This window comes from Frieseomelitta varia, unplaced genomic scaffold (assembly GCF_011392965.1).
Source record: "Frieseomelitta varia isolate USP_RPSP 00005682 unplaced genomic scaffold, Fvar_1.2 scaffold_476, whole genome shotgun sequence".
Lineage (NCBI taxonomy): Eukaryota > Metazoa > Arthropoda > Insecta > Hymenoptera > Apidae > Frieseomelitta > Frieseomelitta varia.
Window position 1 is genome coordinate 44,345 of NW_025110230.1, and position 24,086 is coordinate 68,430.

At 32.1% G+C, this 24,086-nt stretch overlaps 7 protein-coding genes across 12 annotated transcripts; 3 read left to right on the forward strand and 4 right to left on the reverse strand.

The window, feature by feature from the left end:
- Positions 1 to 296: 296 nt before the first annotated feature.
- On the forward strand, positions 297 to 2,903 carry LOC122532831 (inhibitor of growth protein 1). The gene is made up of 3 exons (XM_043661940.1): positions 297 to 1,180; positions 1,545 to 1,748; positions 1,826 to 2,903. The coding sequence occupies exons 1-3, from the start codon at positions 1,045 to 1,047 to the stop codon at positions 2,401 to 2,403; spliced, it is 918 nt and encodes a 305-aa protein (XP_043517875.1). The 5' UTR covers positions 297 to 1,044; the 3' UTR covers positions 2,404 to 2,903.
- Positions 2,904 to 3,904: 1,001 nt separating this feature from the next.
- LOC122532840 (ubiquitin-conjugating enzyme E2-17 kDa) lies at positions 3,905 to 7,739 on the reverse strand. 2 transcript variants are annotated; one of them, XM_043661954.1, is made up of 4 exons: positions 6,985 to 7,739; positions 5,999 to 6,079; positions 5,701 to 5,905; positions 3,905 to 4,248 (listed from the first exon to the last, which is right to left on the reverse strand). In XM_043661954.1, exons 1-4 carry the CDS (start codon positions 7,026 to 7,028, stop codon positions 4,093 to 4,095), a joined length of 486 nt encoding a protein of 161 aa, XP_043517889.1. In that variant the 5' UTR covers positions 7,029 to 7,739; the 3' UTR covers positions 3,905 to 4,092. The 2 variants fall into 2 exon arrangements, with proteins under 2 accessions (XP_043517889.1, XP_043517890.1); XM_043661955.1 differs by lacking the exon at positions 3,905 to 4,248 and adding an exon at positions 4,651 to 4,982 and having other exon boundaries at positions 6,985 to 7,720.
- A 309-nt stretch (positions 7,740 to 8,048) lies between these two features.
- Positions 8,049 to 10,360, forward strand: LOC122532839 (programmed cell death protein 2-like). The gene is made up of 4 exons (XM_043661953.1): positions 8,049 to 8,534; positions 8,764 to 9,194; positions 9,259 to 9,714; positions 9,799 to 10,360. Exons 1-4 carry the CDS (start codon positions 8,424 to 8,426, stop codon positions 10,061 to 10,063), a joined length of 1,263 nt encoding a protein of 420 aa, XP_043517888.1. The 5' UTR covers positions 8,049 to 8,423; the 3' UTR covers positions 10,064 to 10,360.
- A 57-nt stretch (positions 10,361 to 10,417) lies between these two features.
- On the reverse strand, positions 10,418 to 12,561 carry LOC122532837 (complex I assembly factor ACAD9, mitochondrial-like). The gene has a single exon (XM_043661950.1). The coding sequence runs from the start codon at positions 12,331 to 12,333 to the stop codon at positions 10,471 to 10,473; it is 1,863 nt and encodes a 620-aa protein (XP_043517885.1). The 5' UTR covers positions 12,334 to 12,561; the 3' UTR covers positions 10,418 to 10,470.
- Positions 12,562 to 12,718: 157 nt separating this feature from the next.
- On the forward strand, positions 12,719 to 15,092 carry LOC122532838 (dynactin subunit 4). Its single transcript, XM_043661952.1, has 9 exons — positions 12,719 to 12,987; positions 13,128 to 13,198; positions 13,267 to 13,463; positions 13,569 to 13,711; positions 13,791 to 13,950; positions 14,036 to 14,219; positions 14,275 to 14,470; positions 14,532 to 14,722; positions 14,810 to 15,092. The coding sequence occupies exons 1-9, from the start codon at positions 12,859 to 12,861 to the stop codon at positions 15,027 to 15,029; spliced, it is 1,491 nt and encodes a 496-aa protein (XP_043517887.1). The 5' UTR covers positions 12,719 to 12,858; the 3' UTR covers positions 15,030 to 15,092.
- A 278-nt stretch (positions 15,093 to 15,370) lies between these two features.
- Positions 15,371 to 20,437, reverse strand: LOC122532841 (40S ribosomal protein S14a). Of its 4 annotated transcripts, none has more exons than XM_043661959.1 (4): positions 20,411 to 20,437; positions 16,019 to 16,169; positions 15,843 to 15,930; positions 15,371 to 15,598 (listed from the first exon to the last, which is right to left on the reverse strand). In XM_043661959.1, the coding sequence occupies exons 2-4, from the start codon at positions 16,165 to 16,167 to the stop codon at positions 15,380 to 15,382; spliced, it is 456 nt and encodes a 151-aa protein (XP_043517894.1). In that variant the 5' UTR covers positions 16,168 to 16,169; positions 20,411 to 20,437; the 3' UTR covers positions 15,371 to 15,379. The 4 variants fall into 4 exon arrangements, with proteins under 4 accessions (XP_043517894.1, XP_043517892.1, XP_043517891.1 ...); XM_043661957.1 differs by lacking the exon at positions 20,411 to 20,437 and adding an exon at positions 16,499 to 16,603; XM_043661956.1 differs by lacking the exon at positions 20,411 to 20,437 and adding an exon at positions 16,470 to 16,569.
- On the reverse strand, positions 17,986 to 20,863 carry LOC122532836 (double-strand break repair protein MRE11). Of its 2 annotated transcripts, none has more exons than XM_043661949.1 (10): positions 20,547 to 20,863; positions 20,285 to 20,456; positions 20,084 to 20,220; positions 19,820 to 20,010; positions 19,543 to 19,747; positions 19,131 to 19,470; positions 18,911 to 19,058; positions 18,548 to 18,838; positions 18,229 to 18,430; positions 17,986 to 18,153 (listed from the first exon to the last, which is right to left on the reverse strand). In XM_043661949.1, the coding sequence occupies exons 1-10, from the start codon at positions 20,650 to 20,652 to the stop codon at positions 18,068 to 18,070; spliced, it is 1,878 nt and encodes a 625-aa protein (XP_043517884.1). In that variant the 5' UTR covers positions 20,653 to 20,863; the 3' UTR covers positions 17,986 to 18,067. The 2 variants fall into 2 exon arrangements, with proteins under 2 accessions (XP_043517884.1, XP_043517883.1); XM_043661948.1 differs by having other exon boundaries at positions 17,986 to 18,151; positions 18,224 to 18,430.
- Positions 20,864 to 24,086: the final 3,223 nt, after the last annotated feature.

The following is a 24,086-nucleotide window of genomic DNA, read 5'->3' on the forward strand; positions in this document are numbered from 1 at the left end:
TACAGATAATAAATCATAAATAACAAGCGTGTCACATACTTGCTGGACTTCTTCTTCTCATCGCTGAACCCTTGGAACGTTCCTGTCGATGTCATCTTGATACTGAAAGATCTTTCGTCCGACCGATATTATTTACTCGGATAACAATCGTCACTGTGTTTTTGCGGCACACGAAACCCAAACACGACTCTTTCTTCTACCGAACGAAATCAAATAGGGTTGTGACACGGGATTGGTAGGTCTCGCTGCGAATTTTGACGTCAGAATCGCTAGTCAAATCAGCGTCTAAATTACAAATTCTTCGCCACGAAAGAGTCAATCTGCGATGAAAGTGTCTTCTCGGTGCACAAAACAAAATATAATATTTTGGGAAATATTTTTCTGCGATAAATATAACCAGAAAATTATTGATATAGTATGGAATAACGTCAGTAGTAACTTCAATGATGTTGATTTATCACCAAACTTTATAACCACTAACCACGGCTCTTGTTAAATGTATTATGTATGAAAAAAAAATATTTTTAAATATCACGAAACAGTGAAAACCTTTAATTGTCTTTGTTGAAACAACGTTCAGTTTTATAACTGAAATTTCTGAGGTTCCAATCTTGTAAATTTTTTATAGTGATTGCTGCTTGGACGTGTTTTATAACGTGTCACGTATGATTGTTGTTCATCGAGCAGTATGTTCGTAGGAATTTTTTTCGAGTGAAATAAGTGATATTTACGGTGGTTTTATGTCGTGTTTTGGAACAAAAAACTTATGGGACTCGCTTGGAAACCGGCGGCCATGTTTGATCCTTGTCGTAAATACAGATAGAGTGTTCGAAAAAAAAGAGTCGTGTCGCGTAACAATTTGCCTGTGTTTCGTACGATTTGATTGATCTCAATTCGTGTAATTATAAAATAAGTGATAATAGACACCTGTATAAATGCTGCGACAAACTCGAAAATCTAATACATCGAACATTCACGTGTTTGTCATCAAATAGATCGTTTTTGTATTTTTCGATTGCCGAGAAATTTGCCAAGAGAGCGAAGATGTTAAATCAAGCTGTTGTCGAAGCGTTATATTCCGCAACGTATATTGAAAATTATTTGGACTGTGTGGAAAATCTGCCGAACGACTTGCAGAGGCACGTTTCCCGGCTCCGGGAACTCGACGCCACTTGTCAAAGTAATTGAAATTAACAATTTCTAATTAATTTCTACAGTGTACACACTGACGCATTCTCATTGCAAAGGTTTCACTTTTATAATTTGAAACATTCATAAATATAATGCATATAATGCATAACACCGTACATAAATGTGTTTGGGATAATGTGATTAAAACAACAAAAGACAGATATAAAAAACATATTTCTGAATAAAGTAAACATTGAATTTCTATGTGAATCTGTTATTTTACATTTTCCTGTATTGCATTGTTCAAGACAGGACAGAACAACTTTATTTTCATACATACATATATTTCATGTTATTACACTTTTATTCAAGGATTAAAAGATGTTTCATGTGGTTTTTTTTTTTAAATCTAGCATATCTACGGGAAGTAGACCAGCAACAAGAAGCATTAAGAAATGATACAGATCTAACAATTAAGAGAAGAGCACTTTTAAGAGTTCAACAAGCCCTAATTGCAGCGCAAGAAATAGGAGATGAAAAATTACAAATAGTTCAACAAGTTCAAGATCTTATTGAAAATAAATCTAGGCAATTAGATTTGGATTATCGTAATCTTGGTAACTTTCTATTTATTGTGTAGATTTTTTCTGAAAGTAAATATATATTAATCTTTTACATTTTAAAATGTTTATAGATTTTGGAAAGGAACAAGAAAGCAGTGAATCGGTCCGTGAGACAAATGCTAATGTAAATTCCAATTCTTCTGGTAATGCAAACAACTCAGAGAGACAACCAAAAAGAGCTAGAAGAACAAGGACAGAGACGATAGTCGAGTCTTCGAATACCATGGACATGATTGTTATGACAGAGACACGTTCTAATTCTTTGTCAAATGCGAGCAATGGTAATCAAAAGAAAACGACTACCGCCAATACAGGTAAAAAGAAAAAGAGGAAATCTAGGCAAGGTAATCAGCAAAATCAGCATCGTGAAGATACTCCGCCACCACCAGAAGATGATCTTGCAATTGATCCAGATGAACCAACATATTGTCTCTGTGATCAAATATCGTATGGTGAAATGATATTATGTGACAATGATCTGTGCCCTATAGAATGGTTCCATTTCTCATGTGTTTCATTGAGTACTAAGCCAAAAGGGAAATGGTTTTGTCCTAAATGTAGAGGAGACAGGCCAAATGTAATGAAACCTAAAGCACAATTTTTAAAAGAATTAGAAAGGTATAATAAAGAAAAAGAGGAAAAATCGTAGCAAGAGAAGGTTGGTGAACAATTTAAATATTTTGGAAGACTTAATTCAAACTAAAGACAGCTTTCAAGATGTAGATTATAGTATTAAGTACTTTTTAACGTATTATTAAACAGAATGATTTATAACTGATGAAATGAATGATAATAGGTTCATGAAAAAAAATATATGAAATTAAATGTACTGTTGTATAAACATGCGTGTGTAAATTATCATATAATTGACTATAATAAATGAATTATATTTGTATAATATTCATTATTGTAAATATTGTGATAACAGTAAATAATTAGAGTAAAATAGATATTTTGAGTGCTGTAAAATGTTTTAAAATTGCTTTATACTTATTCAATATGGGAAAATATGGTGGGCCCTTACATATTTTAAACAACATACGTATAATATATAAATACTACTATACATCCATAGTAAATGTCTAAAATATATATTTTATAATCAAATTACAATAGCAGTATTAAAAGATACAGAATAATTTTTGTAATATAAATTAATTGTATCATAAATAAAACAAATTAAGATTGATATCTTTTTTAATTAGTTCATATTATGATAAAATTCTTGATCACGTGACCATTAATTCGAAATATATTAATTATATAGAATTTATAAACTTCTGTTATATTATTTAAAAAGCATAAATTTTTTATGGTCATTATGAATTTTATAAATTTACATATACAAGTCAGTAAGACAAGAGTTATATATATCATTTTATATATAATTTTCTTTGTTAATCATAATTTACTTTGTATATATCACTACTGTATTTTTAGAATGTGAATTGTTAATATACAATGTAATATATTTGATAAGCTATAATTTTTTCATAGCTGAATAAAACTCAAAGCACATTGTTTTGTAAAAACAATTTATATATGTGTCATATAACTATAGAAGAAATTTTTTTTATTGAACATGTTTATAAAAAAACAATTTGAATATTTTTATTAAATTTAATAATTTTTATTATGATAACTGTTTTAAATCCTTTTTACCTTTCCCTCTGGTAGCAGGAAACTAATGCAACTTGTTATGAATAATGTTTCAACTTTATTAGGAAATTACAAGTAATTATTAATAATTATCATTTAAATTGATTATCGATTTTAACACTATACTATATTATTTATACATTGTAGCCGTAGTTGAAACAAAAATTATTTTCCAGTTTTCTTAGGATATATTAGTAATTTATTCGAAATTATTTTACGAAGATCTTATATTTACGTATGTAGTTGTTAGTTACAATGTAAATTAATTTTACAAAACTGGTAATTATACATAATTTTTTTATTTTTATAATTTTTTTGTGTAGGGTTCCTAAAGCCTAATCATAATGAGCAAAATGAAATACACATTTTATTAATGTTTACAGATAAAGATCACATGATACATAATACATTTTAATATCACTCCAATGCTCTACATTTTTTATATCTCAAACATAATAAGTATTAAATAAATTTTTCTTTATTTATAATATCTATATTATAAAACTAGATAGCACTTCTAAATCGAATGTATAAGAAAAGTTCTGTAGAACAGTGGAGGATTTAATGTTGTGTGATTTAATGTTTCAGTAATACAGAAAGAATATTTCAGACCATAAATTTCTAAAAAATTAAAAAAGAATAAACGTCATGAAAAACAGTGAATGAACCATACTTAATGTCAGCGGGCATCTTCTGTGTGACTTTCTTGGAAATTCAACCAAGATTGTTCAACAACAGTAGCCACTCTCTTCTCATATTCCCGCTTATTTTCTTGGTATAATTGCGCAGCTAATGAATTTGCTGGAGAATTTGGATTTGGTTCATCCAAAAGGGACTGTAACAAATATTTTATAGACCTTGTTATGATATAACATAAGTTTATTCTAAACATAAACAGCACAAAAATTTAAAGAAAACCATAAAATTATAAAGTAAAGTTATGTATTTATTATGTATGTTGTATATGTGTGTGTGTGTGCGCGCGCGTTTATGTATACACGCACACACACACACACACAAACACTTATATATGTGTATATATGTTTAAGTGAATTTATGTACTATATGAAGTACTGCAATTTAATCGAAATATAATTCTATACTTGTGAAAGACATTGCTTTGTAGCACAGAAACAGAAACCGCCAAATATTAATTATCTTCTACTGTTTTTAATATTACTTAATAATTTCAATCAAATATTGAAATAATCGATCTGTTATCAAACTTCGAAATAAATAAATACACAATTTTATAATAATTTATTATTCAACATTGTAAAAATTCGGTCTAATGTTGCACATTGTGGTAGTTCAATAGAGCTTTAGGAAGAAACATGCTAATATTTAGCGTTAGCTTCTTGATAAGGCTGCACGTTCTCCACTGTATTTAATAGCTGTAAATGGCTGAGTGATGCTGCAACAGCATTGTGGAAACGCCTGCGACTAATCCGTAAAACTCTGCTCCACACAAGCCTTCACTCGCTTCTCGTATTCACGTCGATTCTCTTTGTACAGTTGTGCTGCCATTGAGTTGGCAGGCGAATTCGGGTTCGGGTCACTTAACAGCGACTGCAACCACACAAGTCATACTCATTACGCGAAATTTTTTTTTAATGATGCATGGCTATATTATAAGTAGATGATATTCTTATTTGGTATTGGTGATTAGAAGTACACTTGTGGTAAGTTAAACAAATTATAAGCATAAATTTTATACTAACGTTATATGCAAACAACTTTCAATTGAATGAATCAGACTTTGCTGAATTGCAACCGCTGTTAAGACAAAAACTTACGAATCTCTCGAGTTTTTATATAAAAATTGACAGAAAAAAAGGCAGATTAGGTATATGAAACTTTAGCAGGCATTGATATATTTTCTATAAAACAAAAGAGCAAAAAAAAAAAGAGCTTAACTTTCTTAACAGAAAATATAACGCAGTAAGCATTTAATTGTTTAAAATATCCTAAACATTTAGTAAATGCCATGCAAAACATATTTGCAGTTTCCGTATAGAAACTTAATTTCACATTATAGAAATAAAGTGTATAAAAGAAAAAAGTCTCAAACTAATATTTCTTAGTTAATTATCAAAACAAATGTCCTCCTTTGCTTTTGTCTCATTATCATTGTATTATTTGAAATTCAACATGCAATATATGTTTTCATGATAATATATGAATTAATGAGAATGAACAGAATACATATGAAATTAAAAATATTACTGCACATGTTTGTGATATACTAAGTTATAAACTGATATAGGTCACTAGATATTTTCAATACCTGTATAGATGTTAGAATAGCAGATACATCGTAAGTAGGGCTCCAACGATTCTGTAATATGTCCAAACAGATGCCTCCATCAGCATACACATTGGGGTGGAACATCTTACTAATAAATCTCACTGTAGGTGGTTTGTTTGGATATTCTTCTGTAAATTCTATTGTAAGTTTGAAAGTACCATCTTCAAATGGAGTATCATGTGGTCTGGAAATATAATATAATAAACGATATATATTATTGTAATATACTATAAATTTATATTGCTATCTTGAAAAGTATTCCTATGTATACTCTTACCCAAATATAACTGCATTCCATATCATAATATTATTGTCTGTAGGTGCTCCAGATACTCCAGTAGGTGGGTCTTCTTGTAATCTATTCCACAAAAATATTAAGTTACTACATAACACATCAAAGTATGCAAAGATTTAAAAACAATGGTCTTGCATGCTAAAAAAACAAAGACTCTAAAACACTAAGGTAAAAGTTATTTTTGATAGAACTTTAATAAGACTTTATTCAGTAAGTTGTTTGATACAAAGAGTATAAATTTAGACTTTTTTTATAGGTCTCAATGTCATGCCAATGCCTTTTTATATAAAACAATTGTTAACAATGTACCACATATATATGATAAAAAAATTTCTAATACTTCATATATATATATATATATATATATACACACATATATATTCATGTTCTTTGCTATTTTTGAAAACGAATAAAAAAAAAAGAACTGAAAAAGAACTAAAAGAAACAAATAACAAGAATCGCACGAAAACAATCAAAATGCAATTTCGAAACACGATTTACTATCTACCTAGATTGTTATTTCGTCTACAAAACAATAGATCCGTGAATGATGTAAATTTAGAAAAAGAGACTGCCACGCATCAGACGAACATATTTGCGAGAATCGAAGAGAAAAACGTGACAATATAAACAACCGTAGTCGTCGACTCAATGGTGCGTAATTCCTCAAATATTCGTCAGATAAACGAGGTAAACGAATTCTCTAGTTTATCAATCGATTGCGAGCAGATCACGGTCGATGTATAAGAATGAAGCGTAATAAATGATTATAAATTCCTAATAATAACTTAGTGAGGCACACAATGACGTTCAAACGTGTCGTGTAACCTGAGGAGTACTGAGAAAAATTGTTCAATGATCTGACGTATACATGTAGAAAGTGGCAAAATAGAAGTATAAACATGATTTACAATGGCGATGCGTGACACGAAAGACGATGACATAGTGATCTTGGGCAATGACGATACCTCTTAAAGTCTCTCATTAGTCTCCTTCTTGCGGGGGTAGACATCCCTCACAAATGGGCTCGTCGCTCCCAAATCGTTGATGCAAATAAATCCCGGAACGTAACGATTGTTCACGTTGACGCTGGTTGCCCGATAAAAAGAAACGAACAGTCCTGCTGCACGACGACAGTTACTTCGTACAACCTTGTCACACACGCGAAAAAAACGCCAGTTGTTTCTGCTGCGTACGTCTTTACCTTTTGTCAGTCCGAAGGCCACCCTATCGTACAATACCGTTATAGGTTGTTCAAAATTAGTTCTACCTAACAGGTTTCCGATTAGCACTCGATCGTCTATCAATACTCTAACACCTTGAATTGCCACTCGTCGCTCGTACTAAAGGCCACCAACATGAAACCTACGTAGCAATCACCCTGAGAAATATCGTTCACCGGACTGCCAAACCACGGACAGCTGGATAGATATACGGAGGGAATGAGGAATGAACTGTTTTGCGCATGACGTCACAAACTAAAATCGGACATCCCAACCAATAGTTCTCGTTCGCTATATTCGTTGTCCAATTTAAATTTATCTTTCCGGCGTTTTCGACGTCTCGGCCGAGCTTCTCTCGAGGGGACGACTTCAAGAAACGAGACACGCTTGTCACGCACGTTTGTCGTTAATTTTTTCGAGCAATAGCTGCGGCTGTGTATAAAAACATCACGCGCAACGCAAATTACAACCAATCCTGACGTGTTTGGTGGTCTAAAGCACAATTCTCATCGCAGCATCGTACTTTTCTTCGCCCTTCTTCGTTGTGAACTTACGGCGATACCTTCATGAACGACGATTTCATTACGTTCAAAATACACAGTTTTGTATAATGTGAACGTTGCGATTTATTTAGTCTGAGAAAAAAAATAAATTTCATACTTCATGCTTCCGTTTTCATTTTTCCTGTATATTGTCGTTATATTTTTTATCTACAACAGGTTTCGATGTGCGTTTGACTTGATGTTAAAAAGTTACATTCCTAGGGATTTTATCGTTTCAAAATGGAAGAGTTGTTATTGGTTACAATGATTATCGAGCGCAAGATGCAATCTACAAATGATAAGTTGAAATTGCACGTTTGACCGGTTGGTTATGCCGCTTTGATTATATGAGTAACCAGGATGAATGTTTCTTTCATTATAATAGTCTGTGATATCATCGTACGACGTATTAGAGCACAGACTAGAAATAAAATATAGCTTTTTTACGTAATGTTTACTTATACATCAAGTATTCAAAAATCGATAAGAGCCATAGAATACTGTTAAAAGCGCACGCGTGAACCAATACTGATACATGTCAGCTGTCCACCGTCAAATGCAACTACAAATTGAGAATTAAAATATTCTCTATTCTATATTACGAAGTCTTCCAATGAAGAAATATAATTTTAATCAAACTTAATGGCTTGTGATAACCGGACTAAGGTATACTTGGGATACGAAGACGAATATGTCACTGACAAACATCGAGCAAACATTAATTTTATGACAAATAAGATCGGCGGATTTCCAGTAAGTCTTCTTGCTTTTTTAGAGCAGATTCTAAGTATTTTCTTTGGTTTTCAGAGTTTTAATCAAATCTTCCGAGTCTTTTGAATTTTTTCTAATTACTTTTTAGTACACAGCGCGATATAAATCGATAAACAATTTGATATTAATTATTTTTGAATTAATTCTCAATTCAATAAATTGTATTACGCATCGTTTGTATAAATTGAATTAAACATGTTTTTATTTATAGAACTGTTATGAAAAAAATGTACTGTCATTACCACAGTGTAGACTGTGCAGACTGTACCAGCTACTGGCTCTTCAGTTGTATGTTCCATTAGATAACTCCAAATATCATCGAACGCTTTATATTTTTACATGTATAAATCCAAACTGTTGGAATCAAAATGAGAGTTGGACTTGCTTGAGAGTTCAAGTGTCAGAAGATGAATGCAAGCCGAATGCTTTAGATAGTAGTAACATAGTAGTACCATCTACAACGTCATGGTTGTCAGATGCAGATGACTGGGGTGATAGCATAAATGACAATTCTGAACAAAATGGAAATAATTTATTGCCAAATAATCTAACAGATTTTCACTTCTCCTTGCAAAAGGATATAGATGAAAATATAAAAGAAGAATTCTCTGCATTACACGTCGATGATCCTAATGCAAACAGGTATGTATTAAATAAATAAAAGTTGAAAATCAACCTGTTTTGAAATAAACATGATTTATTTTAGTCCAGCAAGCATAGAATCTCCAGTTGGTGTAGGTGCAGTAGGTAGATTAGATTCTCCTCAAGCATCTGCTGAAATTGATGGAGAAGAGAGTGAAGTTGTTTGTATTGATACACCAATACAGCCTCAATGTGATTTAATTAGTTTATTGCAAGAAGTAACTCCATTTCCTATTCAAGTAGAATCAAATGCCGATACAAAACTGTCATTTGCTGAAATATTTCTTTCCGTCGAAGAGGAAGATTACAGTCTAGATGTGCCACAACATGTACGTGATTTACTCTTGGAATATCAATATAGAAATCCAGATTTATCGTCGAAGTCTGGGGCAGACATAGACGAGGCTAAAACTATAGAGACAGATTCAGAAAAATATGAGAAAGGCATTCCAATGCATGGAGATGAAATGTTTCATAATTTCATATCTCAAATACAGAAGAATCCTGGCCAACTTTTACGGTTAAAAAAAAAAAATGAATGATGTTAAATAAATGTTAATTAAATTTTACATCGAAATTAAATTTCGTGTACTTTATATTTCAGGTATTCCCGAGATAACTCTGCGCCGTTATTCTTATATCCTATCAGTGAATGCATTGGGAAATGCCGACATTGTGGAGGTGAAATGACATTTGAAGTCCAAATTTTGCCTACATTGATTTCTAAATTAATATTACAACCACGAGTTGAAAAAGATTTTCAAATTGAATTTGGAACTGTTTTAATATATACTTGTGTAAGAAGTTGCTGGTCTCCACTGGATTTATACAGAGAAGAACATGTTATTGTTCAAGCAGAAAAATTATAGTGATACTACGATTAAAATAAATTTAATAGAATTTCGAACTTCCAATTTTAGAACTTATAGTTGCATTTTTTCGTAGAAGAATACCGTCCACCTTTTTGCGTATATATTAGAATTCGTAGTAATGGTGTATAAAAATAAAATTCTAATTCCTATAATGTAAGATTCATTGAAAATACCTCTTTAAAATGTTGCGTTAGGGTTACGAAAAAGAGACATTATTTTGCTTTTAAATTTAATGTAGTCTAAGAAATATTATACACTGCTACTTGCACATAAATACATAATCGTTAATCAAAATACGTTTACTTATTTATACATTATTTAAAAATTGAAAAATTAATTTATACTTTTTACAATCCATATTACTAACAAATTATATTATCACAAAAAATATGTTAATTAAATATTTAAAATGTTTTGGTTAAAGGATGTGCTAAAGGATATTTATGATGTCCATATGCAAGATCCACTGCACTTGTATAACAATTATCACCATTAAATGCCTTAGTGGAGTCTATTTCTTGTTTAAGTAACCATACTTTAGTATGTGATACATATGTCATTTGAGTTACTAAATCTTTTTCAAGATCTGAATTTCTAGCACCAATGGAATATGATCTTGATGCACGTATTATATTAGCAAATATTGCATATATTTCTGTTAACATTAATGTTATCCTCAGCATATCTGAGTATTGTTCCATAATTGCTGATCCTCTGGTTTCAAATAATAATAAAATACTATCTTTAAATCTGTTTATATTGCTTTCCAAATAATTCAGAGTTATAGCGAATGATGGATGCACATACTCATTAGCATCCAATTTTATTGCATATTTATCAATCATCTTATCTATCACATTATATATAGGATATTGAAATATATTTCTTTTCTTATGAACATGGTCAGTTACTTTGTTTCCTAAAAGTTGTAAAACACTTGATGCTACATATGTAATGGAATCCAAATTATTTATATCCATTGTTGTTAAAGCCATGGCATCATGAAGTGCATCTATATATGATTTATTATTCATGTAACTTTTTGCACCTACTAATTGTAACCCTGCTTGAACACATTCCAAACACTTGTTTGCACAATATGTTTCGGTAATAATTTGTTCTAGATCAGCATTCATATTTTCATATTGATCTATCATTCCAGTTGTAAGATATGCCATACTTTCCATAGTATACAAAGAAAATGTAATTTCACCTAAGATTTTTTTTACTACATCAAACGCATACAAATCTCTATCAAAATGTTTCATTTGTATAATCTCTGGTATTATTAGATTTAAAAAGTTTCTTAAAATACTAATTGCTTGACCAGTTATATGTTGTCGTCCAGGTTTCAAGTATTCCATTAATATGTCCAAAGCACCACCAGGTTGACCTATAATGTTTTTATGAGGTACTACTGTATCTTCAAATTTAATTGTACAGGTAGGTGTTTCATGTCTACCGATCGTATCACACACGTTTGTACAACTTATGTTTCCAAAATCTCGTTCGACTAACAATAAAGAGAATAAATCTGGTTTAATTTTTCCTGTTGGTGCTACACATTTTGCAAAGACTAAAAACAGATTTGAATTTATCCCATTAACAACAAATTCTTTTTCACCACTTAATACCCACGAATCTGTTGTCTGTCGCATCATGAGGGTTTTAATACTATTAACATTTGTTCCATAGCTGCCTTCATATATACACATTGTAGGAATTATGTCACCACTTATAATCCTTGGCAAATATTCAAGCTTTTGACTTTCTGATCCATACTTATTAATTATTTCGACTGGTATAATATGATTCTTCAGTACATAAGTGCCCAACCAAGGCAAGTTACTAAGTATCTCTACCAGTTGCAATGTTTCTGTGTTTGACAAAGTTAAACCAAAATATTTGTCGTCAATATGTATTTTAAATACTTCAAGTTCTCTAATGTTGTCCAATATCTCTCTTTTATCTATCTTTTTATTAACACAGTTTGACACGTAATTTTCGATAGGATTTATCCATTTGCAATAATCTTCATATCTAGGAGATGCTAGTTCTGGGTAAGTAAAAGTCTCACTATCAACTTCTCCTAGAATTAAAGCTCTTAAAAAAGATTTTCTCTCAGGTTTTTGCTTTCGGAGTACTGCCAATTTCGTTTCTTGAGAAAGTGGAGGAAGTGTAATTGCTTCTTTCAGATATCTTTTTATTATATTACTGCACTTTAAACTTGAAATTTTATTGTTCTGCAAGAATTTCTGCGAAAACATGATTTACTGTGCTAAAGAGAATTAAAGTTAAAAAAATGTATGTTTTAACATGCGTTAACAATTCATTTGAAAAATAATTATTTTATATAAAATGAATATCGATATTCACGTTCATTCTAAGTTTGTCATGCGTTCAGTATTATTACTCATTAACTTGATCTTAAAATCAACTATAAAACTACTCTACTGCTATCTACTTTTAAGAACTAGTTATTTTATACTTCAAAGATTTTTATCATTTAGCATTTAATTCATTGCGCGTCTCAAAATATTAATCGATAGCAGAGAACAAAATATTTGTAAAATTGTAAGGTAATAAACCAGCAGAATATTTTAAAAATAAGAATTATTTAAAATTTTATTCACAGGGATTTCTTTTTATCCCAATTCAACAGTTTACTATACTTAATATACACGATCAAAGATGGCCCGAATCAAAGACAAAATTTAGGTTGAAGGAATTGTCATTTCATGACAAATAGAACTGTAGTTTTCGTTTTCTAGATAATATCAAAACGTTCAATCATGTCGTATTTAAATCAACCCGATTATGTGTGTTATGTATGCAATTGTGGCTCTTTAAAGCCGATCTCGAAGATTTATTTCTGTAGGCACTGCTCGAAGATTCGTTGCGGATATTGTGTTTGTCAAGAGGTATTCATTTTTAACTTCTCTATAAATATTACTTAATTATGTACTACATATAAGTATTGTATAATAATCGTTTTTTAAAAAATGTAAATTATCTATCGTTTAAAGAAGAAATGAAGTAAAATCTTCATTTTTGTTAATAGGTTGATTCACATTATTGCCCCAATTGTATGGAAAATTTACCATCGTCAGAAGTTCGCCTTAAAAAGAACAAGTAAGTGTTTTAAACACTTGAACATACAATCAGTTGTAATCTATAGTGTTTCATGAATATGTTGATAGATGTTCGAATTGTTTCAAATGTCCATGTTGCTTTCAAACGTTATCAACAAGAGCTGGTCATGTACCTTTAAGAGTAGTACCTGCTGATGGCGAAGATTCTAAAGATGTTAAAACAACACCAAAGAAAGTTTATTATTTATCTTGTTCGTTATGTCGATGGACTTCAAGGGATGCTGGTATTCCTGATCAGTCTATGGGTATGTTTACTCAAAAGTCATACGTTTATATTTATTGTGTCACTACCTTGTTATGTTAAAATATTTCTTAATAACGAAGTAATTACTATATTATGTTATAATCAGCTACTGGAGGCTGGCCTGAACAGGAAAATCCTCACACAAGCAGGATCAATACCTTGATTGATTATCATAAAATATTAGCTTCTATAGAAAAACAGCAATCTGAGAGGAAAAAATTTCGACCAAAACATCCTTACATGCAGATTGTAATTGTTTATAAAGTTATTCATTTTAGAAAGCATCCTTCGACTTGTACAACAGATATTATATTTGTTTTCATTTCAGGCCATGTTTAGGATAACATCTGCTATGGTTCGTAAACATATAGGACACCCTGCAAAACCTACTAATGAATCAACTGACCAACCGTCTCCAGCTGTTGCTAGTACAGAGGTAGAAGAATTGCCGACGGATATTTTTACAAAGCCAGTAGAAATAACTAAGAGTAAGCGTTCACTTATATATTAGAAAATAATCAAAATAAATTTTGTTAGACTTGAAAGACTGAAAAATACAATTTTTAAACACAGTTACTACGTTGGAACAGCGATTACAACAACCGGATGTACAAACAGAAAATGTAAATGAATTGCGTCCCCAACATAGACAGTTGTTAGTTAGGAGATCGCAACGATGTCGAGTTTGCGAACATAATCTTTGTAAACCAGATTTTTGTTCACAGTCTGCAAAGTTTAAGATCCAGCTTGCTGCATTGTAAGTTGACATTTATCATTTCGTTTTTCTCGATATTAATATGTTATTTTAATAGTTATCACGTACCGGAAGTGAGGATTGTTACGTGCGAACCACTTCGTCCAGGTAAATCAAGCGAATTGCTTTTAAAGTTTTGCAATCCAACTCAACATCAAACTCAGGTGGTATTGTTACCATTGGATACACCAATGACGCCTATTTTAACACTCGTAGATGAAAAGGAAGAAGTTAAACAGGATAATGCACAACAGGTAAATGCTTGCTGTTTTCCAAATTATACTGTTCTAAATTATAACGTTGCAACAATTTTAGGGATCTGAATCTCCAAATTTATTACCTTCTATCGTACGACAAGTGCCTGTGGTAGAGGAAACAAAACCTATCAAAATCACTGCAAATGCAGATGTAGTTCTTCCTCAAAATTGTCTTATTCTACCGCGTAGAGACGATGCTGCTGAGTATGACGATACCGGCGATACACATAATTTTCAAGATGATCCTAAGTATATACTTTTATTTCTCAATATTTTACTTAAGATATTTTTTTTTTTTTTTATAAGTTGACAATCTAATTTTCTGTTTCGTTAAAGGTTCGTGATTTGGCGAAAAGGTAACAAAGCCGTAATAAAATTGCATGTAACTCCACATGAAAATATAGAAGAGAACAACAATCAACCAGTTGTAATCGGTTTTGTTATGCAGTATAGATATGTGAATACAATTACTACACTGGAACATAAAGCACCTCAAAAACTAGATCTCAAAGTTAAACTTTATCTTACTATAGGCAATATTGTTGGAAGTGCTTAATGTTTATTATTATGTCATATAAATAATAATATTAACTTCTATAATTGACTCAAACTGCACATATATAATATGTATTATTTATTATTTAAATGTTAATTTATCACAACTTTTTAATAATAAATGTATAACTTCTTTTAATATTTAAATCTAAGAAATTTCAGGAATTCTTTATACCATGAATTCATAAAAAAATGTATAAAAGATAATGTGTATGCACTGTATTTGATATCAATTAATATTACGTAGAATTTTACTATTATTTGTATAGATAAGGAAAATATAAAAACATAACAGCATTTTTTAAAAGATTTTATTTTTGAAAGTTAATAAACCACACATAGAAACATGATTTATAACCTTCTTCCGCGGCGACCACCCTTTCTACGTGTAGAGTCAGATGGAATAGGTGTGACATCTTCAATCCGACCAATTTTCATACTAGAACGTGCAAGTGCGCGCAAAGCTGATTGTGCACCTGGTCCTGGGGTTTTTGTTTTGTTACCTCCAGTTGCTCTCAATTTAATGTGAAGTGCTGTAATTCCAAGGGATTTGCATTTTTCTGCTACATCCTGTATAAACAATAACAAAAATGTTGTTAATTTTACAATGTTAAAATTTATTACAAATAATTATACATAACTTTCTGTAGAAAATGTATTCTCCCAAGCAAAGAAGTGATTCATGAAAGCACACTTCCATACTAGAAAGAAATTTGATTTACCACATACATGAACGCTCCTATGATTAAATAATACTATCTAGGAGCTGCCTTAATGTGGATATATCTGAAGTAAATATGGTAATTTTGTTTACCTGAGCAGCGAGCATAGCAGCATATGGAGAGGCTTCATCACGATCTGCTTTGACTTTCATTCCACCAGTAACACGTGCGATAGTTTCTCTGTGCAAAATATTTAAAACAATTTCTAAGTACGAAACGTTCGACCACTACTCGAAAGTTTGTAAAAATTTTCATTTTTACAACATACCTTCCGGAAAGATCGGTTACATGAACAAATGTATCGTTGAAACTTGCAAAAATATGGGCAACACCGAAAACAACTTCACCTTCACGGAGCTGTGGTCCAAGAGATACTTGAACCTCTTCTTTTTGTACCTTTCCTCGTTTCGGCGGCATTTCTATATGAAATATTATTTATTTTTAGAAACACATACAGTTACAGTGTTATAACGTTGTAAAATTTAATTGTCTAAGATTTTAAAAAATGATTTTATACAAATTTGGATTTTGTTCAGGTTATGTCTTGACAGAGGTTAAGAAGTATACACGAATCTCATGACATAAACTTCAGCTATCAACATCTTAATGTTAAATAAATAATAGCAAAATAGTTTCAGTACAACTTATTCCAATATATTTACTTTATATATTTACAATATTATTTTTTCAAAAACGATAAGTTTTTCAAATAAAAATACCTCTAAATTGAACCAACAAAGAATCTCACCTAACACAACCAATGCAAGTAGGCTAAAGGAAAGTGACTTCCGTAACGCTTGTAGCGCTCAAGTTCGATTTCGATAGTATCGAAAGTCGATGTACAAATCATATAATATTCAATAAGAAAAATAAAATAGAAATATAAAAATAATTCTGGGGAAGGTAAATAATTATCATAAACGTCACAGTATCATAAACATACAGTGTGTTACCTGTAACGCGACGCACGCTAGTGCCCTCCTTGTCTAATGATGCTAGACAAGGAAAGCAACAGTGTGCGAGAAGGACAACCTTCGATCTATTGAGAAAAAGTTCAACTTTTTACACACAAGTTGCGTCTTCAGTTTTGGAGACCCTTAGCTTACGTTCTGTTTTGTTTAAGTATAGTTTACGTATGTAAAGAATGTTTCAATTTCGTTTACGTTAGTAGTAATGCCAGTAGTGAGTGCATAATTTCTCGGAAACTATAGTGAATATTTGATTCAGATTTATTTGCGAACGTAATTGATAGTATTATCTTTGAAATATATCCTCGTGGAGTGCAAATTTGTGGCGTGAAAAATTGAAACTAATTATTCTCCTTATATGATCAGAACGTTTAGTTCCACCGGTCTGCCACAACGCGACGCTAGTGTTTCTTACCCCGTAAAACAGAAAAATTTTTATTTGCGAAAAAACCTAATTTAGCGAAATGAATTGTGAACATTGGCGATTGTATTACCCTAATTAGACCCTTAGCTTTCTTTTTATACCTCATTTGATCCGTAAAATGCAAAAATAAGTATTTTTATAAATAATTAGTATCAGCGAGTTACCGCTAGATGGCGCCACCATGCTCATTTTGTGACAGTTCGCACTAATTACGAAAAAAACCTAATTAAGAGGAATAATTTGCAAACTTTTTTATATGTTTCCTTAAAATTAGGCTCCCCGATTTCATTCCATGTTTGTTTTGGCCTAGAAAAACTTATGTGTAAAAGTTCAACTTTTTTTTCAATAGATCGAAGGATATCCTTCTCGCACACTGTCGCTTTCTTTGTCTAGCATCATTAGACAAGGAGGGCACTAGCGTGCGACAAAAACAGACATATAGGCGATAGACAAAGAGAGCAACAGCGTGCGACAAAAACAGACATATAGGCGATAGACAAAGAGAGCAACAGCGTGCGACAAGAACAAACATATATCTGTAACGCGACGCACGATTTTTTACCCACTTACATTTCCACTGTAAATGAAGTGGGTAAAACATGTTAATAAAAATAATATGTGTTTTGAATTCGTCTCGATGTTCTCTATAATAAAAAAAATTATGTGTTCCTATTTGTTTAATCCAAAGTGACCTTGATTTAGCTATGAAAACATACAGTTTTCGAAATTTCTTTTATTGACACCTACTGTACACCCTGTACCGTTCAACTTTTGTTCTAAATTTTTTTTTTTGTCAAATGGCTTTAAGTGGGTGAAAAATCGTGCGTTGCGTTACAGGTAACATCCTGTATATAAAAATTTAATTTATTTTCATATAAAATGTAACAATTACTATTTTGAAGAATCAGCTTCAAGTATTTATGCTTTAATCAGAGTCTTCTATAAACAGAATTTCCTTTTTATTATTTTTTCGTGATGACGATACATAATCATCTAATACATTTTGATCCTAAAAGATAAAAAGTATAATAAATAATTGTAATCTGTACAATTACTAACTTAGAGAACTACCAGAGTTTACCTGTTTTTTTGTCTGTCTCTTTGCAGGTAGTTGTTTACTTGGGTTCACATCAATGGATTGTTTTTGTCTCGTACTACCTCTTCCTCTTCCACGCCCTCTACCTCTTTTGCTTACAGGCATATTTCTATTTTCATCATCACTGAGATTATTATCTTTGTCTATGTTAGTTTGTGTTCTACCTTTTATATTATTAAATAGTGATTGTATCTACAAAATGATAAACATGAAAATTATGAATTATATAAATTCCAACTCTAAATCAAATATTATTGCAATTATTGTATTGTACCGAGTAAAATCAAATATTTAATCAGTACAACATACCTCTGCTGTTTCTTCTTGCTCTTCTTCCATTCGTTTATCTCTAAAATTTTTAATTTCATTACGAATATTTTCAGCAGTATCAACCTCACAGGTTTCCAAATATGCCATGGTTTTCTTTATCTGATGATTTACAATATTTGCAAAAGCATCTGTATCTCCTATGTCGACAAACCGATTTAATGCTTCGTTTAGCCCATTAACACTTAATACCGTTAATTTATCTTTATTTTCTTCCAAACTGAAATGCTTTTTTATACCTCCTTGTACAGTTCTATTCCAATTTTTTTCATCCTAATTAAAAGAACCCTTTATATTTAAAGAGTAATAAATAAATAACAATAATAACAATAAATTTTTATTTGCCTCATAACAGAGAATTTGTGCCATTTCTTCAAATTCATCGCCAAACTCTTTTGAACTTAATTTTGAATGTTTACTAGCAACTTTTTGTTTGCGAAATACAACCATATCCATAGGATTGGCAACCTCATCACAATATCTCTGTGCTAATCTGAAATATCTCATATTAACTATGTTTACCGTGTTTTTTAATTAAAGCAATACAAATAAAATTAAATTTTACTTATTTGCATCAAAGATTTCTTCCTCAGAGCTATAAAATATTCGTAAACGTAACAGAGGCAAAATAGGTTGTTTAGGATGACCGGAAAGTTGTATGCTTGCTTTGGGTATAAGTTCATTCTCAATGTAATTGTCAACGAACTTGTATACAGATTCAGAGAGTTGCTCAGTATAACTTTTTGGTATATTCTCATCTTGAAGAATTAAATTGTCAAAAACAAATGGCCTAACAGTTTCTAGCTTGACGCTTTGTAGTTTAAATTGTGTCTTGTTCACGCTTAAAATACCAATATGTTTGGGTTTTGATTCACCTTCAGACAGAGAAGTGGCAATAGAACTTCCTACAATTTCAATGTATAACGCTTTTTTGTATAAAATCTCCTGCATTATAATTTGAGCAAAATATTTTATACCTGGTTGTGAAACATAATATGTAGTTTCAGGAATATGCTCTGGAGTAATACGACATTCATGTTCATGACCCCATATAACAAGATTAAGAAAATCTGGTAATTTACTTTGCGAAATATATCCATGTTCACTATGCGGTGATCGATTTTGATGTATAACAAATATATTGAAGCAATCTGGTATCTCTTGTGGACGTGACATATCTAGCTATAAAAGGTGCTTAATAAAAATATATGAAAACTATGTGTATTACATAAATATACTTTCTGATAACTTTACCTTAAAATCTCTTAACAATCTAGATAATCTTTGATCATTTATATAACTTAGACCATACAGTGCAAGATGTGTTTCACCCTTTTTTATAGTTATAGGAGGTACAGTTATTTTAGTAAGATCTGTCCATTTTCCAAAATAATTTATTAAACCAGATACTGATAATAAATCCATTGATCCAACAGCTCCAAAGCCTGTTTATTTCATTAACAACAGTAAGTTGAAGAAATATTATGATTGCCTTTGAGATAAATATATATTTCTTACTTGGATCATCATGATTTCCATGAATGGAGAATACTGGCATACTGATATTTATGTTTGGATCTTCATAGTTTACAACTTTATTGGCACAATGGCGAAATACAATTTCTGGATCACTTAAGAACTGAATTTTAATCTCCCTAATAAATAATATACATTTCAATTAAAACGTATAAAAGATATAAAAGAATTAGTTTTACTTACTTGGAACCTAAACAATATTTCCTTAATAGTTCCATGCATTTTAACATTACAGTCTGTGGTGGCTTGGTGTCATGAAATAGATCTCCACCGAGAAGAATAAAATCAACATCCTGATTTATACCACACTGAAGAATTTCCTCGAATGTTATGAAGCTATCTTCTGTTTGTTGACCTTGTAGTAATTAATGTATAATAATATTAATACAATATTACAAGTAATACTTCATTTTAGTAACAGAGGTAACAAGTTGTAAAAACCAACCTCTTTTTTTGTTATACTCGAAGCCTAGATGAATATCGGTCGCAATTAAAATTTTTATTGTATCATCTGGATTTCTTTTTGATTCACGAGTTTTACCGGATGACATTTTGTGTACTAAATATTTTTACTTAAAATTATCAGAGATTACGACCTTATTTCATATGTAACCTTTAATAGTAAGTGCTTCCGAGGTAATATCGTGATAAATAATAATTCAAATGATACGTACTGTTGCACACTTCGTTTATTAGAGTAATTAGAATATTCAGTATCCAGAATCATACGTAGTACAATAAAATTGTAAACAGCATATAAAAGACCGCGTTAAACTTTCGTGTAAAGTGATTGGTTCAAAATGTTACTAGATATTCTGGTAACATAGATACAGTAGATTGTAATAAATTCGTATTTAGTAATCCATTAATGTATTTAGTTCAACTCGTGAAAATATGTGTATAAAAAGTAAAGAAAATATATATAAAGGAAGTGATATAAATTTATTTGACGTAACGTTGTAATGTTACAGTTATTACAATTACAAAATATTTTTATCCATATATCGTATATATATCATAATTTCAATTAATGACATTCCAATAATACCAATATTCAATAACATATGATCCAAACGAATTTTTAATATTTATCTAAAAAAGGAAAGATATGGATGTCGCAACGGGACATTTCGTATTTGAATGAAATGCCGCGAAACGATCGGAACGAAATCCGAGGAAGCCCGAGTATGGCCGAAGCAATGCGACGGATAGGGGTCGTTGGGGCGGCGTTCCGATCGCCATCTAGCGGACAGTCGGCATTCGTTGCAGCGAGGCGCAGGAGGAGGTTTGCTCGCCATATTTGTTGTTGTCGTCGATGGGGTAGCCTAGCTGAAGTTTTGGTCTAGTGCAGTGGTGTAGTGTGTAATTCTAACGTAAAGTATTACGATTATTCGTGTGCCCGTGTTGGGCTCAACCTTCGCGGAAGGTACCGTGGACACGGTGCAAGATGTCTCTTACATAAAACTGGTGGGGCAGTGGTGGCTCAGCTGTCCTACTCTGTTGTCGAGTGCACTGTTTTATGTGTGTATGTGTCTATACATAAAAAAAAATACATATATGTACATATATACATACCATATATATATACATATATATCTGTACATATATATGTTTGTGTACTATCCCCTCATTCTGTTCCGATTCCGTACTGTTCGTTCGGTGCTAGTAGTAGTAGTAATAGTAGTAATAGCAGTAGTAGTAGTAGAAGGAAAGAGGGGTGTGAAGTGCACCAGTGACGGAACAGTAAACTTGTTAGAGGGTGAGGTAAGCAGAAAAAGGATCCATGTGTACAAAGGTGTAAAAGGTGGAACAGTGAGACATACGGGCTGGTAGACGTAAGAAAGAAGAGGGGTTTTGCTCCCCTGTGCGGGGTCGGGGTCGTCGCACGTTCTTGACGTGGGTCTGTCGCCCCGCCAAGGTCCTTATATGCCGTCTGTCGCGTCACTGATACGTTCGTGTCCCTCTTTCGAATTTTCTTTGCCTTTTTCTCTATCCGCGGAGCTCAACCTAACCTAATCCTTTCTAACCTTAATCTTGTACTGTTCGTTTGACGTTTGCCACTCAGGCTGTACACTCTTTACTGACAAATCAGATATATACTTTTTCTTTTCACGAATTGATTGACATTCGAATGTTTCTTCCTTTTTTATCCTGCTTTCTTTCTCGCATTCAGGAATGGCGCGAAATTGTTCAAAATATGAAGATGCTAGTTTTACGTGCGAAAAATCAATACGATGTGCTTCAAACATCGAAGTGACATAAATCAGCTGATCCTCTTGGAACTTTGCGAACTCCAAGCGATTTAACAGTTTCGAGCAACGATCGTAGTATTGTATTTAGCGTGTTTCAATATTTTTCGTGTTTTTCGTAAGAATTTGTTGATTTTGGTTTGACTAATTAGTGAGATTTAATTTATTTATGCTTATTGTTGCTCTAATAAATATGTACAAACGAGCGTCTAAAGAGAAGAGTTTTTTACGCGCGATGCTTTGGCTATTATTTACACGTTTACATGATCGACGCGCGACTGTGTTTTCTGTTTCAATTCGAACGTTAAGGGGTTAACTTCCGGCGACACGTTTTACTCCGATTAATAATAATTTTATTATTTGTTTAATATTCTTTTATTATGGATAAGACATAACAATAAAACGTGGCGGTTTTGTCGAGACTATTCAAATTACTAAAATATTAATTACTTTTGAATGTCGATTATTTTCATTTATAACGTTAAATTGATATAGAATAAATATAGAAATTAATGTAGAAAGAAAGATAATGAAATTAAAAAGCATCCGTCAGCAATAGCGTGTTAGTATGTAGGGCACGATTGCATTGTAATGCTGTGTGTGTACTGTTCGGTGGGGACAATTAAAAGTAGCGGCTGTTATAGCCGTCAGTGATGGCAGAGAGGGCTAATAGAGGGGAAGTATCGGGCGCCGTGTCGGCAGCGGTAAAACGGTGGTTAGGGGCGGATTTACCAATTACCTTTACCATGCTCAGCAAATCAGAGTTCAATTAACAAATTTCATAGATGCCGGTCATGTAAAGGTCGGTGAACACAACCGAGAAACACTGTACGTGAAATATCGTTTCGACTCTCTATTTGAAAAGTTTTCTCTTTTGTATAATAGTCATAAAAAATTCTTTTCTGTGTATTCCCTTTCCGATCTATAATATTGAATGCTCGTTATTCCTGTTGCATGTGTGACGTAGTTTTACTATTCACTTTATATGATAATACGGCATCGTATGTGTTGTTTGTGTATACTTTTTTACTTTAATACGCGGAGTTGATGTTTTTGAGGTTAGGGCATATTATTGTGCTCCAAGATCGGATATAATACTTTTTATTAATTTTCATTATATACAATAATTAATATTCTACAAACAAATTGAGAAAAACCCTTCGTTTTTGCAAAAGTTATTTTATTCGAAGCTTGTATAGTCGTTGAAGCTATTTATGTGCATTACATAAAATACAGAAGCGAGTCCTCTAATTCTATGGATAGAAACACACTCATTGTGCTTTCTCGTAGATGTAGATAGAACTAACTGTGTTGCAGTTAGACACAATTACTCAAATATCTCTCAAGTCCGAATACAATTATCTGTTTGTACTGGCGAGTTAAAAAATACAACTGTAAAAAGTGCTTGTTTACGGTAGGTTGGAATAGGGGAGCCTCGTAAGTGAAAAAAAGGCAACACGTACGATCCGTTGTCATTCAAAAGACGAAAGAAACACACGTGTGTAACATGTGAATAACCAGGAAAACTGTTCTCCCGCAGGCGGCGAACATCCGCGCGGTGCCCAGGGTTGAAGGGTTTGCACGTGAAACGGTGGCTCGGCTCGTAAGAGACGGCGGCGGTATCGTCGCTTCGTGATCGCGGTGGGGCCGTCGTCGAAGCACGGTGGTCGTTCGGGGGCGCAGTGGCTCGTAGTGTCGCGCGTGCCGATTCGTACGACAATTAAAACTGGCGGGCA